This window comes from Rhineura floridana, chromosome 5, assembly GCF_030035675.1.
Source record: "Rhineura floridana isolate rRhiFlo1 chromosome 5, rRhiFlo1.hap2, whole genome shotgun sequence".
In the NCBI taxonomy this organism is placed as follows: domain Eukaryota; kingdom Metazoa; phylum Chordata; class Lepidosauria; order Squamata; family Rhineuridae; genus Rhineura; species Rhineura floridana.
In genome coordinates this window covers 27,056,927-27,074,814 of record NC_084484.1, presented here as the reverse complement: position 1 = coordinate 27,074,814, position 17,888 = coordinate 27,056,927, and the positions used below count along the sequence as shown (strand labels likewise).

General features: G+C 43.9%; 1 protein-coding gene across 2 annotated transcripts in view; it reads right to left on the bottom strand.

Annotated features, from left to right (window-relative positions):
• The window catches only part of SLAIN1 (SLAIN motif family member 1), a 47,509-nt gene extending 33,471 nt beyond the window's left edge, over positions 1-14,038 (bottom strand). The window contains exon 1 of one of the 2 annotated variants that reach the window (XM_061630074.1): positions 13,246-14,038. In XM_061630074.1, the coding sequence (XP_061486058.1) occupies positions 13,246-13,721 (476 nt within the window). In that variant the 5' untranslated portion in view covers positions 13,722-14,038. The remainder of the gene's footprint in view (positions 1-13,245) is intronic. The other variant, XM_061630073.1, reaches the window with a different exon arrangement.
• Positions 14,039-17,888: the final 3,850 nt, after the last annotated feature.

The following is a 17,888-nucleotide window of genomic DNA, read 5'->3' as shown; positions in this document are numbered from 1 at the left end:
GTGTACAGAGGAAGATTCTTGTATTTTCTCTTCAAGATCAGCGGCCCTTTTCTCAGATCTGTACTACTGAGTGATGTGAACAGCGACAGACAGGCTGCAATTAAGAAAACGGTGACAAGGACACACACGTCAACATTAACACTTTGAGATAGAGATGAGGAACCTCAGGTCCAGGTGCCAAATGTGGCCCTCAAGGCCTCTCTACCTGGCCCTTGGGACTGTCCCCAGGCCACACCCCCATAAGCCTTACTTTGCACCATTCTTCTGAGTTTTTGCCTGACTACATTGTGTCTTTGAACTCTGGCAATGCTTCTTGCTTAGCTAAATGGAGGATACAGGTGTGTGTATGTAAATTAACATTTGTTGCTCCACCCACTTTTGCTCCTGGCCTCACCCATCACTGACATGTGGCCCTTGGCAGGTTGCCTAAAAGGTAATGCAGCTCTTGGGCTGAAAAAGGTGCCTCAACCCTGCTTTAAGAGAATAGGCTATGGATGCTTGTCCTTCTCTCATTCATACTATAGTATTAACCTCAACCTCTGTTCCTACATTCACATCCCTCCACTACCCATAGATCTTGACTCTGCCAGAAAAAAGTATTAGAAAACCTGAATCTAAACCAAATAGAGAAGAAATGATGCAAAACTAACAATCCTACTGCACATAAATCATTTTGCAGAATCTGGATACTGGCAACATATACAGCTTTGACTTTCTTTTTGAAACTGAATACACAAAGCCAAAAGAAATTAGAAATTGCCACAGAATAGAAATGCTTCACATTATATTATGCAAGAGAAGCGGGTGGATATCTCAGGAGATCAATAGCAACCTCCAGCTATAGCCACAAGATGCCAGACAATACGCACTGGCAGCTAGAGGGAAGAATTTTCCAAGTCCAGTATCTCCATCACTGCAAAGCGTTCAACCTCTTCAACACTTACATTCCTACCGCAAGTAGTAATGGGTCCAGAGAATCATGCCTTATCACCTGAAGCACTTCTGCCTAACATGAGGGAGGCTGCGACTGCTCAATGGTGAGAGCAATGCAGGTTTTTCTTCAGTGTTAGTTCAGATGTTCCATCTAGAAACATCCATTTCAGTGGCTGAAATACCAACTATGTCCTGAGGTCAGGAAGAGTTCACCAGCCTCAGCATCTTATCGAAGCAGAACAAATTTCTATAACAAACCACTGCTGCTGCAAAGTGCCACCCACATATTAATGGAAGTGAAATTTCCCTTCCTTGTAAAAACACAAAGCACATCTTGCCTGATGTTTCAATATCATTACTCTCTGCAGGTTGCTCCATCTCTTCTCTTATATTGTTGGTTGCTGAAGGTGAAGCGGAGAGGTGCTTCACAGCTATGAAATAAGGCAAAACTGTGCTACATGTGACACGGTTGAAGGGAGGGCACTCAGCTGCCATTTTGTTTTTGATTTTTAAATAACATGCAGTTCTGCCAGGTGCGGGGAAAACATTCCATGTTGGGCAAATAATAACAGAGAGAGATGGAGAGAGTGTGTGCAAATAAGTCCAAAAATCAATGTTCTGATTCGTCTTGGAGAAATTGCCTTCTGTGCTCTACATCAGGAGGATGGGTCAAGACTTGAATCAGGAACTGATTTATTTGGGGCTTTCACCCATATAAAGAAATGTTCACTGATTAATCACATTAATTTTAATTAATTCAGGTAAATTAATCTCTATTGATCAAGACCATAATCCCAAACATATTGAATATAAGAGGAATAGCTCTACTCAGATAGCAGCTGTTATCTATAGTTTTACTACTACACACACAAAAAAAACACTGAACAATCAAGGGGACCTTTCAAAATAGATTATTCTAACTGAATAGTTGACTAAATGTTGCAGCCCTCAATTAATCTCAGACAAATTGATATATTCCGCCTCACTGAAATGTACAGGCCAACTGCCAGTAGAGCCCCAAGATCTCCGCACACATCTCCATGTCACAATCTAATGAAGAGATACTGATATTTTTAGATAAATTAAGAGTCAATACACTAATACCTATAACCAACAGACATTTCTTTCAAACTTTTAAAAGCAGGGAAATTGGGCAGCTCTAGTGAATGCACCAGGGGAGCTGGAGACCTGCCCTCCTCTCTGAGATATTGGACTGCCCTACAAATTGGTCAAAATGCAAAGACAATTTGGGTTGGTCTTTCACAGTCCAATCCATTTCCTGTGCAGCTTGGAAGAACTTGGTAACATGCCTCTGAGCATATGGAGAGTGGTGGCAACACCTGTAATCAGGACTGCATATCCAAAGATGGAGAATTACATTTTTGTATGTTTGTTGGTGTTCTTACTTTGCTTCTTTTCTGTTGTGCTACTGTTTCTACAGAGAATCTAACCTAGAAAATTATATTTCTCTCATTATCATCATAGAAATCTGTGTCAAATTTATTTTTATTAATTCCAAAGCCTTTTTATTGGTCAATGCCATATGATGGTGAAGACTGCCTTTTGTGTTTCAAATTGGAGGATATGTTCTATTTCTATTTTGGGTGCATTAACAGTTGAATCTGAAACTGCAATTTGATATAAAATCAGACTGATTACAATATGTTGCTACTTAAGCAATGACTCTAGGTGATGGAAAAAACAAACTTGGCCTGCCCAAGTTGCATGTTTTTAGCATACTATGCTTAAAGTAGTCCACTTAAGGAAAGGTGGGCATGATCAGTTAAAAACATAGAGCACACATAGAATTTTGCTAGAATATATTTCACCTCCCACTGTTTTATCTTGTGCAAACCGAGACATTTCTCATGTCCATTGGAAACTATTCTGCAGAATAGTCAGTGCCATTATTCCACAATAGTTTTTGGAGTTTTTTTTAGTGTTGCAAGTACTTCACATATTCACAGAAACAGAAGCAAAAGAGAATGATTTACTATAGGAAACTTCACTAAAATTGCAAAGTAAATCAAACATATTTAAAGTGACTATCTGAACAATATCAACTGTTTTAATATAGTTACTTCCTTCCTGCTAAAACAAGATCAGCACAGCACATGTCTTGTTTCTGTTCTTTGGCTGATTGCAGGTGTTGCCACCACTCACCATATGTTCAGAGGCACATGTTACCAAATTCTTCCAAGCCACACAGGAAGTGGATTTGACTGTGCAAGCCAAACCCAAATTATGTTTGCATTTTGACAAATTTGTACGGCAGTACAATATCTCAGAGAGGAGGTCAGGTCTCCTGCTCCCCTGGTGCATTCACTATAGCTGCCCAATTTCCCTGCTTTTTAAAGTTTGATAGAAATATCTATAGGTATGTTCTTAAACCACAAGGTTTTTTGCCTATTAGTTAATTTCTCTGCTCTTTAATCTGGGGGGGGGTAATAAATGGGATCCTGTGCAACCTTACCAAGAATGGATTGATCATTTGCATGCTTATTGAATTCAGTGTGATTTAGTCTCCTGCAATTATGCTTAGGATAGGTGAAACTAACCATGGGGAAGGAGGCTAGAGTGGGCAGGGGAGGAGGAACAGGAAGAGGGGACGGGAGGAAGAAGGGAGGAGGAAGGGAGGGGAGAGGGGAAAGGCAGTTCTGATCATTTGCATGCTTACTGAGTTCAGTAGGATTTACTCCCATGCAATCATGGCTAGGATAGGTAAAACTGACTATGGGGGGAGGGGGAGGGGAGAGTAGAGGGAAAGAAGAAGGGGAGAGACGGGAGCAGAAGGAGGGGGAGGGGTGAAGGAAGGAGGAAAGGGGCAAAAGGAGGGTAATGGGAGGGAGAAGGAGGGGAGGGCAGGTTTGATATTTTGCATGTTTATTGAGTTAAATGGGATTTACTGCCATGCAGTCATCTTAGCGTAGGTAAACTGACCATGGGGGAGGGGGGAAGTAGGGAGAAGGGGAAAGGAGGGGATTGGAAGGGGATGGGGAGGGGAAGGGAGGAGTGAAGGAAGGGGGAGGGCAAGGGCAAGAGGGAGGTGATAGGAGGGAGGAGGAGGGGAGGGCATGTTTGATCATTTGCATTTTTTTTTAGTTCAGTGGGATTTACTCCTGTGCAATCATGCTTAGGATAGGTGAAATGGAGTTGGGCGAGAGGCAGAGAGAGCAGGGGGAGGGCAGGAATGGGAGGGGGAGGGAGGAAGGGGGAGGGGAGGGAGAGGGGAGGAGATTGAATAGGTGGGCACTGGACAGAGGGGAAGCTCCTTTCTTTTCCAAAAGGATAACATTGTGAACAGTATCATTCTTTTTCAGTGTTTCCACCTTTTTATTCTACAGCAGGCACATGTAGCCTCCCACCCAAATTTAAACCAAAGCTGTCACTGGCCACATCCACTCCACATATTTATTTCACTTTAGACAGTCATGGCTTCTTCCAAAGAACCCTGGGAGTGTAGTTAGTAAAGGGTGCTAAAAGTTGCTAGGAGATGCCGTGTTATTTATTTATTTATTTATTTATTATTAAATTTGTTAGTCGCCCATCTGGCTGGTTGTCCAGCCACTCTGGGCGACGTACAAGATAAAACAATACATAAACAGTTAAAAATTTTAAAAAACAGTAAAAACTAATCCGTCCCAAAAGCTTGCCTAAAAAACCAGGTCTTCAGAGTCCGTCGGAAGCTCATTATAGACGGGGCATGGCATAGATCATTAGGGAGTAGATTCCATAGGGTGGGGGCCATTATTGAGAAGGCCCTCTCTCGAGTCCTCACCAGTCCAGCTGTTTTGACTGGTGGGATCGAGAGAAGGTCTTCTGAGGCTGATCTTGTTGAGCAGCATCCCTGTCGATGCTGGAGGCGCTCCTTCAGATAAGCTGGGCCACAACCGTATAGGGTTTTAAAGGTTGAGACCAACACCTTGAATTGTGCTCGGTACACAACCGGTAACCAATGCAACTCCTTCAGCACAGGAGTGATGTGATCTCTACGGCGGCTGCCTGCAATCAGACGCGCCGCTGCATTCTGTACCAGCTGTAACTTCCGAACTGTTTTCAAGGGTAACCCCACGTAGAGCGCATTACAGTAGTCTAGGCGAGTGGTGATCAGGGCATGCACCACCGGTGGGAGCAGATGATTGGGAAGGTAGGGGCGTAGCCTCCGTATCAGATGAAGTTCATACAGAGCTGCTCGGCTCACATCCGACACTTGAGCCTCCATGGACAGCTGGGAGTCAAGAATGACCCCCAGGCTACGGACCTGGTCTTTCAGGGACAGTCGTACCCCGTTAAGCACCAGGTCTATATCTCCCAGCCTTCCCTTGTCTCCCACAAACAGCACTTCGGTTTTGTCAGGTGTTCCCCTCACAGAGCGTCAATCAGAGTGGCTGACTGTTAAACCCTTGTTGCCACTGGAGCTCTGTCAGGGGAAAAAGTGTCTCCTCTCAGCACCCTTCACAAACTACACTTCCCAGGATTCTTTGGGGAAAGCCATGACTGTCTCAAATGAAATAAAGGTCTGGTGTGGGTGTGGCCCCTACTAAGCCAAGCCCAGCAGCTGGGAGTCTGGCTTTTAGAACACTGACAGTTGGTTCTTACTGAGTATGCCCAACATTATCATTGAGTTCACTGCAAAATTTATTAAATTAATTAAAAATTAGCCAGGCATTTTTGGAACTTTTAAACTGCAGAAGATGAAGGTCAGAGTATGGGGCAAAGTCAGTAACAGGATTACAGGTACTCTGTGAACATGGCTGATTTTTAATAAATTTTAACACATTATGAGAACTCTCAGAGAAAAAAGTCCAAAAGGGGTCTGAGTTTTTCTCTCTCTTTAGACTTTGAACTGTCGATTCTTTCTGTTTTATTTATCACCACGAAGATTGAGAGGGTTGTTAAGCAAGCATTTCTGAGTTCAGGACTATAAGTTTTGTAAAGTTTTGTTTCAAAATGAGCTTATGGGAAGCCTCAGAACGGCATGGGGGGTATTCTCTAACACTGCAGAATGTGAAAAATCCACACTGGCTATAGTATACAACCTGTATAATACCAAGCGTTTTCAGAGAACTAATTTGATTCAGCGTCGGCCACTTGTTCTGTCTTTTATGGTTTTTATAATTTTGTGATGTTTTAATGATTTTATTGTCAATCTCTTTTTTTAATGAGTTGACGGTTTAGAAATGCTCTTGTATATATAAATAAATAAACAAACCAATAAAGGCCTTTGTCATACTCTCGTTTCCCCAAACTATTTCTCCTGCAGTCAGCCCTGCTAGGAAGGGTCGCCATCCCCCCCCCCAGCTGAACATTCCAAAATGGTCTTTCTTGCCTCCCCCTCTAAAGCTTACTTCCATGCCCCATTTTCTATAGTATACAGCCACTCTCATGGCTGTGTAATTAACTGTATTCAATTGCAAATGTTTCTTTAAGATCAAAGTTTCAATGTCGAGAGAGATTCGTATGGAACCAGACCAGAATTCAGTCACAGCAGTCCTCAAAGAATATTTTTTAAGCAAAACAAGAATTTCACAGTGCAAGCCTATGCATGTCTATTCAGAAGCAAGTCACATGGGATTTACTCCCTGCTAACCACATATAGGAATTCAGCCAAGGTCTAGCCTAGCTAAATAGCTCTGCTATGGGAGAGAATCATCCTGCACATTCCACATTTTCCCATGTTTAGAACAGCCACTGTGGTGTAGTGGTTAAGGTGTTGGACTATGACCTGGGAGACCACAGTTCAAATCCCCACATAGCTATGAAGCTCACTGGGTAACCTTGGGTCAGTCACTGCCTCTCAGCCTCATGAAAACCCTATTCATAGGGTCGCCATAAGTCAGAATCGTCTTGAAGGCAGTACATTTACATTTTTTAGAATACATCCACAATTATCACCTGTTCACGCTCCAAGAGATAAAACAAAGAAAAAATGCAAGTTATTCTTTATAATAATGCATCAACTTGAAAGATGCAAACATTTAACTATGAGCTGGCACCTGCATAGTTATTCCCAAAGCCTCACAGAAAATCAACAGGATTTACTGCTAACTAAGCTAGTTTAGAAATAGAGGACATCTATACTAATACTGATTTAAGTCTTCCTGAGCATGTTTTGATGTAGCAAAAAACCACACCATTAATGCATGAGAGAGATACCAGCAGACTTGTAATAACTACAAGATATCCCCAATGACAAAAAACCCAACAACCTAAAAATACATGTCATAAACTATCCCTGTAAGAACTCAATTGTATGGAATGTTGAGGAACTAAGAGCAACAAGAAAGACTGACACCTGGGTGGGAGGGGACAGAATAAACTGCCTGGAACAGGAGAAACAAAGCTATAACAAGTTCAGAAGAAAAAAAACACAGTTTATTATCTGGATAGTTCGTGTCCTGGTGCACACTTAGAAGCTATTTTTCAATGTCCCCAAGAACAGAAGAGAGCTGCCCATAGACATCAACAGAAAAATTACATAATTGAATGTGGAGGAGTTTGAGCACAAGCATGTTACCCCCCTCCTCCCAAAAGCCAAAATGAAGAGTGGAAAACTACAAACAGCCCACATGAGGACTGAGCCAAGGCAGGCTTTGGCATTGGTCAGAATGAGTCGGCCACCACAAACAGCTGGCTTTGAGTGTCATAAAAGGGCAGCAAAATTGTTATATGATTTAATTTATTATGGGTTTGTATTCAAGTAAGTTCTACTCAGAATAGACCCACTGAAATTAATGAACATAATAAGTTAGTTATGTCTATCAACTTCAATGGGTCTAACTCTGAGTACGACTAACACGGAATACTGCCCATTATTATTTTACTCTTAAGGAATGGCGTTTGCAGGATTTTCTGCCTCTTGGCTGGCTTTGGACATGATGCACTTTGACTAGAGGTGGGAGGGGCATGGAGCAGCTACACCCCTGAACAGAAACACTCCACACCACAACAGCCTCACATGCTGATTTTTAATTGTCTCTATAGCCTAGTTTCCTAGGAAAAGTAGAAGTTGGCTACACAATCCAGAGTATGTTTATTCATAAGTAATTCCCTTTGAGTTCAGTGGAAGTATACTGTTGTGTAGTGCCTATATATCACTTCTGCCGTGAATTCACTAGATGGCCTTAGGCAAGCCATTTTTCTCAGACTTCCTCGACATCTGAAACACAAGAATAATGTTGTTCTGATTTACAAGGCTGCTGTAAGGATTACCAAGAAAGTATATGAGAACTTGGAAATCTTGACGTATGCTTTATAGATGCTAAGTATCCTTGCTGTTCCCAGAAGAGAGTGATGAGGCCCAGTCCTGTATGGAAGCCACACCTTTAAATCAGGAAGCCCTGAGGTTAGAGAGCAGGTACATAGATTGCCTTCTAACACACACAAAAATCCCCCCACCCCCAAAAACCCTACTTGCTCACACAAATAATCTTATTACTAGGACATCTGCCCACACATATTGGTTCCATGAAGTTCCATGATGATGTTGATATTGTCTACTCCACCCTGCCTCCCAGAAGGGGCCCAAGGCGGCAAACAAGGAACAAACCACTAAAAACATCTTTTAAAAAAATCTTTAAAGCATATTAAAGAAAGATGAGGATGGCCCTCATGAAACAAGTCAGAGACCAGTTGAGTTTGGTCTGTTAATAACAGACTGACAGAGTTTGAGGAGCCCAGTTTGTCAAAAGCAGCCACAGATGTCCTGATGAGGACATACACAATGTGGAGGACTACAAATCATTTCAAGAATGTTTTTCTGTGCCTGGTCAGTGGCTGGATTAGAGACCTCCTGGGAATCACAGGTATAGTACCTTGATATAAAGAAAAAAAAGTATTTCATACATAATATGCACCTTTGCATTATGAACCAAGTGACTAGCAGTTGACAGAGCAATCCAAACCCTGGCTGCTCAACAACATGGTGTGACGGACTGGCAGAGCCACCACCACATCCACAGCGATTGCTTACACTGGCCAGGGCAGAGGTGAGGTGGGGGTGGGAAAGAAAAAGCCTGCTCCTGGCTACACTAGCTTAGAGCTGTCATAGCAATAAGACCTGACTTGGCCTCAATGTGCTCAGCTGATAGCAGCAGGGACAACTCAGGATTCAGCAGATCCTGGGCTGGTTCAGCTCCTTCCCCTCCCTGGAATGCCTTGATATGGGGCTCTCTACAGGCTGCTGCCACCTGTGGGCTGAATGGGGAACTCCATGGCACCAGAGTGACACTAACAGAGGTGAGACCACAATGAGCTGTTCTGGGCTGGGTCGATGAAGGGAGACCTCTCCCCATTCAACTCCCCACCCCAGCATGGAGGATGGTTTGGATTGCACCCTTACTGTGACCATGTCTCTTTTCTTTTCTTTTGGGGGCACACTGCTCTTTCTCCTCGGGAACTTGAATCGTTGGTCCATTTAACCCTCACCTGGTAGCACCTTTCCAGGGTCTTTTGTCAGTTCTATTTTCTGAACTCTGTTAAATGGAGATAACAGTGATCTGTCCCGCTGCCTTCTGCATGCAGTGTGTGAGCTATCTTGGAGGCGTTTGTGGGACACAGCAAGGTGGTGGAAGAACCACCAATTTATCTTCAAATGTGCAAAGGATTTGCTGCCTACTCACCAGGGGATGATTGTTATTCACTATGAGCAACCAAGGGAATGGCTCTGTATGCCTAAGTACAAAGAGTAAACTAGCATTACTTAGCAAGGAGAAAAATACACTCTATATATCCTCAGAGATGCCTCATCATTTAGTATTGCTCCACATTTCCCACAAATGAGCCTTGATATTAAAAGAAAAAATGAAACGGAGCTCTCCCAAGTTCCATCTCCAAGTCAATAACCTTCAAATTGCAACCTTAAGTCAAGGTATTTTACAGTACAGAAAGCACCCCAGTCCTTTTTTGCAATAGACCCTTTAGGTTTTTGCAAAACTAAACAGCACTACCTTATATGTCCATTTATGGCTGCACCCACAAAAAGGTGCTCCAGACATGGTTGATTCCCAGTCCTAGAGCCAGTTACAGTGATGCTTACTTTTACAATATTGTAAGTAGCCCTCTGATATTAAAATTCATGAATGCATCTATTAGCCACACTGGATGTGAACCAGCCAGAGTTAAGATATAGAATGTAAATGCCACTGATTATAATGGGAGAATTAGGCAAGCAGTGTCTCACTCCCTCATATCAAAGTCAATAGGATTTAAGAGCATAAGAACATAAGAAAAGTCTGCTGAAGCAGTCCAGCATCCTGTTCCCTCAGTGTCCAACAAGATGCCTACAGGAAACCAAAACCTAAGGACAAGAGCACTCTCCCCTCCTGGAAGTTGCCATAACTGATATTCAGAAGGATACCGCTTCTGACTGTGTTTCACTTTATGTGAATCATCCCATTCACAAGAGCAAATGTGCATTTGTGCCTGTGTAAATAGAAATCATTTACACCGATTTATAGCAGTGGTTCCCAAAGTTTTTTTCCAGCTTGTAAAGTGCTGAGGGCCTTAGTGGACCACTTAATAATTTTTCTGCTTGTTGTAGCAATTATACTGCACTGTGCTAGATGTTATATGATTTTAATTGTATTTTACAGACATGCCATGGATCATCTAAAAGAATCTCACAGACCACTAGTTGTCCATGGATCACAGTTTGGGAACCCCTGGAATGTACTATATACTTTTAAAATGAGACACATCAGATTAAAGCTACCTTTGCACAATTGTAAAATACTATCCTACTTTTTTTAAAAAATCACTGTTCCTTTCCATAATACATCAGTCTTTCAAGGGTTCAACTGTGTTGCACAACCGTGCCACACCCAGTTAAGGTGTGCTGGTTTACAAAAGTGACAAACATTTTGTTTGTTTCAAGATTTTTAAGAAAAGAAATAGAAAAAAAGGTGCGGGGAGGGCATGAGAAGAGGGTGAATGAAAGACTAACAAGAGACCCAACCAATATTACATATGACTGTATTTCAACCTTGACAGCTGCTTCTTCTAAAGGACAAGAGGATTTGGGAGCAGGCAATTTTCAGCCATATTTTCAGCCACATTAGTAAGCCACATTTTGGCATACATGTGCACACTTTGTCCTTCTTCCACCTGCGACTTGTGGATTGCAGCTCTCCATCCCTCAGGCACTTCCTCCCCTACAGGGTTCCAGATGTGTTTACCTTTGCCAAAATGCATTGCAAAACCTATAGGGGGGGAAGCAAGGGAGGGGGGGAAGCAAGGGAGGGGGGGAAGCAAGGGAGGGGGGGAAGCAAGGGAGGGGGGGAAGCAAGGGAGGGGGGGAAGCAAGGGAGGGGGGGAAGCAAGGGAGGGGGGGAAGCAAGGGAGGGGGGGAAGCAAGGGAGGGGGGGAAGCAAGGGAGGGGGGGAAGCAAGGGAGGGGGGGAAGCAAGGGAGGGGGGGAAGCAAGGGAGGGGGGGAAGCAAGGGAGGGGGGGAAGCAAGGGAGGGGGGGAAGCAAGGGAGGGGGGGAAGCAAGGGAGGGGGGGGAAGCAAGGGAGGGGAGGGGGACAGAGATTGTAGAGGGTAACTGGTAAAGGAAAGAAAACTTAAGCCTTGAGTTCCCCACGCTTCCTCTGCCTTAACTCGCTTCTCCCTAGAAGAAGGCATCAAGATTTCAACAAACACTCCTGTTTAACATGCAGCTTGGCCCAGAAACAGAGAAAAAACAAAAAACACAGAAGAAAAAGACTGGCATAGAGAGAGAAGAAAAAAACCCATGGCAACAAATGAAATGAAAGCGGATTTCTGTTACAGGCAGGCGTTAAACATGGGCCTCACCTCTGAAAAGACTGAGGACTACTGCTACAATTACTGCAGCCTTTTTTTTAACAATGAGGGAAGGGACATGGCAGAGAAACATTGGTCAGATTTTATACAGCTTGCTGCAGCTGTATAAATCACAAGTGCTACCTCCATTTTTATTTTGTTTCCACTCACAGCTTCATTTCGCTATGCATCTGTTCAGGAGCAAGCACCAGCCCTTATGGACAGGGTTGCTGACCACAGTCCTGAAATCCCTTGTGAGCTTGTTCAAGCAAGGGGATTTCAAACTTCCACAGAGGTATCAGTACTGATGAAGCTCCATTTTCATGCCATTTTCATTGCTATTTCATAACAGGTATCTAACGTTCAGGCGTCGGGAGGTTGACTAATTGGAAGTGAGTTTGGAACCATCACCTTTTCAGATGTCGGGTTTCTTTTGTTCACATTACCTTCTTCCAAACTGTCATATTTGGAGCAGCACTAAAGGGTAGTCTCTCAGCAGAACCTCTCAACAAATTTCAGGATGCTCAGCCAAGAAAAAAAGTAGCAAAGAATGAAAAACGTGTTCAGTTCAAGCCATTCACTCCATTCTAACTTCCTGTTTAGGAGCCACACTATTAATTGGCTTTTTTCTCTATTTTCAGTAACAATTCTATATTCTACATTAAATTAACCACAAAAACACCTTGGGGCGCCTTAAAGACTTAACAAATTTTATTACATCTTTTATGGACTAGAATCCACTTGATGAGGTGCCAGGAAAGCACAGACCATAATTGATATTCTTTAAGGTATCACAAGACTGTCTTCGGCAGCAATCCAATCCACACTTACATGGGAGTAAGTCTCACTGAAGCCAATGGAGCTTACTTCTGAGTAGACATGTATTGGACTGCAGCCGTAATCTGTTGTTGTTTTGCTGCAAAAAAGACAGCAACCCCTCTGAAAATTATGTTAAATGAGAACATGCCATTACTTTTGAGTTGGATCTACAAAATCTAAAGCATTTAGAAATGAAGACAACAACACCACTCTTAATATCCTAGTCACTAGGTCCTAAGGTTTCTGAAAAATTACCAAGAGGAAAGAAAGAAATCCCATAAATATATGCACACAGCAAGGGCTAAATCTTTCTAAACAGAAAGGATCAAGGAGACAAATCCTGAGCTTGGCAACAGGAAGCAACAACAGGAATCTGCTAAACGGGTCCCTTAGGCGGTTGAAGGAGTTAATGACAACAGATGAGCCGTTAGAGAGAGAGAAAAAGGCAGATTTAAATCGCAGCACAACAGGCTCAAGAGGGATTGCAGAGTTAATGCTAATCAGGCAGCTTGGAAAAGCATCAGCTGGAAAAAGCAAGAGAGGAACGGGAATGGTGCTTCTCCTGGAAGGGATCCAGCCAAAGAGTAGGGGAAGGGGTGAGCCTTTCCTCACACACGCACTTCTGTTTGCGGTCGGAGGTTACAGATTTGATTGTGGGGGGCTATCAAGAAATGGGGGAGGGGAATTGGGGATGGGGTGAGCAAGGTACCCACCAGGTCTCCTCCCTCTCCTCCTCTTCCAGGTCACAGTAACTGACCCCCTGCAGATCCAACACCTCCACCTCATCCAAAACGGTGGCCGGGGGGATGCCCGCAGCGGCGGCCTCCTGGTATCCCGAGGAGCTTTCCCCTCCTCCAGCTGGCGAAGGCTTGAAGTAAAAGAAGGGCTCGGCTTGGCACAAGAGAGCGGGCGCCGGGCTGGGCATGCAGGCCGGCGGGGAGCTGCTGAGGGCCGAGGCTGGCGGCAGGAGGGGCTGGACGGCGGCGGGGACCACCAGCAGCTGCTGCTGCTGCAGCGGGCTGCTGGGGCCCGCCGAGGAAGGGGAGGTGGCAGCCGCTCGGCTGCGCAGCTGCTCGTTCTGCTTCTCCAGCTTGCGCACCAGCTCTTGCAGTTTCTTCACCTCCAGCTCCGCGCTCACTGCGCCCGGCTTCACCTCCGCCACGATCGGCTTAAGCAAAGCAGCCTCCATCCCCAGAGAAGAAGGCGAGGCGAGCGAAGGCAAGTCCTCGCCTTCTTCCGGCTGGAGAAGAAGAAACCGACTCCGACTCCTTGCTGCAAACGCGCCTCCGCCCGGCCACCGCACGCCAGAGACGCGCCTTGCGCCGCCAGCCCAGTGCGCAGCAGCGAATCCACGGCGCCCCGCCGCGCGGCGCCCTCCCACTCGCCGGCGGGGAGAGGGAGATGCACAATAGGAACAAAGCAGGGCGGGGAGAGGCGAATGAGCGGCGCGAGGGGGGCCTGCGCAGCGAGAGGAAGCGAGGAGAAGGCAAGACGGACAGGGGGAGAGAAAGGCCGACCCCAGGTCCTACTTAGGGAAATGGTTTCTCCCAAACTTTCACTCATTTATGTATTTATATGATGAGAAAACGGGGCATAGAAGTAAGCTTTGGAGGGGGAGGCAAGAAAGACCATTTTGGAATGTTCAGCTGGTATGGGTGGGGGAGAATGGCGACCCTTCCTAGCAGGCCTGACTGCAGGAGAAATAGTTTGGGGAAACGAGAGTATGACAAAGGCCTTTGCTCATTGGTTTGTTTATTTATTTATATATACAAGAGCATTTCTAAACGGAGAACTCATTAAAAAAAGAGGATGACAATAAAATCATTAAAACATCACAAAATTATAAAAACCATAAAAGACAGAACAAGTGGCCAACGCTGAATCAAATTAGTTCTCTGAAAACGCTTGGTATTATACAGGCTGTATACTATAGCCAGCATGGATTTTTCACATTCTGCAGTGTTAAATAGAGAATACCCCCCATGCCATTCTGAGGCTTCCCATAAGCTCATTTCAAATCAAAACTTTACAAAACTTATGGTCCTGAACTCAGAAATGCTTGCTTAACAACCCTCTTAATTTTCGTGGCAATAAACAAAACAGAAACAGATGACAGTTCAAAGTCTAAAGAGAGAAAAAAACTCAGATCCCTTTTGGACATTTTTCTCAGAGAGTTCTCATAATGTGTTGAAATTCATTAAAAATCAGCCATGTTCACAGAGTACCTGTAATCCTGTTACTGACTTTGCCCCATACTCTGAACTTCATCTTCTGCAGTTTAAAAGTTACAAAAATGCCTGGCTGGTTTTTAATTAATTTAATAAATTTTGCAGTGAACTCAATGATAACGTTGGGCATGCTCAGTAAGAACCAACTGTCAGTGTTCTAAAAGCCAGACTCCCAGCTGCTGGACTTGGCTAATCAGGGGGCCACACCCACACCAGAGTTTGATTTCACTTGCAACAGTCACTGCTTCCCCCAAAGAATCCTGGGAAGCTGTAGTTTGTGAAGGGTGCTGAGAGGAGACTGCTATTCTCTTGACCAGTGGCCAGAGTGGTTTAACAGTCAGCTGCTCTGATTGAAGGTCTGTGAGGGGAACATCTCCTAGCAACTCTTAGCACCTGTCACTAACTACACTTCCCAAGATTCTTTGAGAGAAGCCATGACTGTCTAAAGTGAAATAAAGGTCTGGTGTGGCTGTGGCCAGTGACAACTTTGGTTTAAATTTGGGTGGGAGGCTACACGTGCCTGCTGTAGAATAAAAAGGTGGGAGAAAGCCTGAAAAACAATGATACTGTTCACAGTGTTTTCCTTTTGATAAGGAAAGTGGTTTCCCCTCTGCCCAGTGCCCACCCATCCAATCTCCTTCCCTCCCCCGGGTCAGTGTTGGAGTACAACCTGGTAGACCAGGGTTTGAATCCCCACACAGCCATGAAGCTCACGGGGTCACCTTGGGCCAGTCACTTCCTCTCAGCCTCAGAGGAAGGCAATGGTAAAACCACCACTGAATACTGTTTACCAGGAAAACCCTATTCACAGGGTCGCCATAAGTCGGGATCGACTTGAAGGCAGTCCATTTCCACTTTCAAACATGATTGCACAGAAATAAATCCCATTGAACTCAAAAAGTATGCAACTGATCAAATCCACCCTCCCTTCTCCCTCCTTTCCTGTCCCTCTTGTCCCTTCCTTCCCCCTCCCCATGGTGAGTTTTACCTATCTTAAGCATGATTGCACGGGAGTAAATACCACTTAACTCAATAAGCATGCAAATGATCAAACTGTCCTCCCCTGCCCCTTCCTTTGCCCCTTTGTAGAGCAGTCCAATATCTCAGAGAGGAGGTCAGGTCTCCTGCTCCCCTGGTGCATTCACTACAGCTGCCCAATTTCCCTGCTTTTTAAAATTTGATAGAAATATCTGTTGGCTATAGTTACATTCTTCAACCTCAAGGTTTTTTGCCTATTAGTGAATTTAATCCATCATGTATAGGATGGTAATATGCTGTGAGTGAAATCTGGGGGAACAAATGGGGTAGAGGGAGATTTTAACGGGGAGAGGGGACTACGTTATCCCTCGCCATCCCTTGGAGTTATTGCTACTTCTATGAAGACCTGTGAGCCTTTGATTTTTGTCACATCCCTCTCTTAAGTGAGAGTGAAACAAGAGGACCGCTGTTTAGAAATGGCCTCATGGAATGTTGGTTGTCTGTCACCTCTGGCTTGCCAATTGTCTGGCAACCAGACAGGGCAGTTACTCTCTGCTGAGGGTGTAACAAGAGTCTTCTATGGTGATCAAATCCCTGCAGGGCAAGAGACATTGACATTGAAGGTTGGCAACTCTCCCCTCCCTTCCCAATCCTCTGTGCTAGTAATAGCAGTCTGACATTCAGAAGTTAAGAGCAGGTGAAGTGATTACTAGCATAGAGACAAAGTGATGGGGAAAGTATCATGTGCTTAATGTCTATGTGATGAAAGTGAAGGAGCAGGGCTACTGCAAAAGCAAAGTGACCCAAAAGTCTCATAAGATTAGATTCGGTTGCAATATCCAATGTTAATCATACCCAGAACAGACCCATTGAAATCCACAAGTCCATTGATTTCAGTGGGTCTGCTCTACGTATGACTTAGTTGGATATCAGGTTTTATGAGCACTTATCACCTGGGAGTAAGCCCCAGTTGAACTCAATGGGATTTCCGAGTAGCCATGTATAGGATTGCACCATAAGTTAGCTGTACTGTAGTCCCATTAAAATCAGATGTTCATGACTAACTCATCCCATTGATTTGAATGTGAATACATTATGATTTATTTAGGCTGCAATCTTAGGCATAGTGGAGCAAGCCCCACTGAACTTGAAAGGCACATACCTCTGAGTAGACATTATAGGATTGTGCCATTAGTTTAGATAGAACCCATAGTGAAATCAGAGTTCAAAATCATGTTTACAAGCGTTTGTGATGGTAATGTGACAGCAAGATACACAGCATAAAGTTATGGAAAGCTGAGACATTGAGTTTTCTTGGCTCCATGTCAGGGATTGAACTAGATGGTCTTCAGAAATGTTCCAGTCCTGTAACTTCCGATTCTGATGCACCACAAAAATGTAGACTGTGTCCAATTCTGAATTAGGGAGCTCCCAGAATTGTATTCCTTTGAAAAGGAAAAAAAAGATAATGAACCATATAATTAGAGCTGAAACGGCTAATTTCAGGGTTGTAATTATGCAAATGTAACATTGCTGAAACGCAAATCACCAATATAGGTTGATTGTTTAAAAGGACTGATAACCTAAATGAAAGCTGCACGTGTGCTTTCTATACCCAATCATTTTAGGGGGGAAGAGTTACTCTTAATTCATATTATTAACATGCAACGATTCTGTTGTGGATGCACTGTAGACAAAGAAATACTGGGAAGATAATAGAATTTCACATTCTAAGGCTGCATTTTCATGAGCAAAAAGCCAACACTGGAAATAGATAGAATACACATGTCTAGGAAGATGATTAAAATATATTTATAAAATGCTTTTCTGTTAAAAAATACACAGAACATTGTACAATAAATTAAATGAGGATTTGATTTCCGTAGAGTTTATTCAAGAGCATGTCTGTTTCTTAGGAATGATTAATTTTCCACCACCATTGCTTCTGTTCAGTGCCCTCCATTGGAGCTGTCCTGAATCAGTGTTATGGAGTCTGTGTCATCCAGACGCAGAGGAACTCTTTGCGGCGTGCTGTAATTTATTTTCTTAGTACTTTGGAGATAAAAACACTTGCTTTCCCTTCAACTTGAATGCCTGTTTTATTGCAAGGAAGTTTGCTGTCTGCTACTAGGAAGCCATCTTGTTTTGTT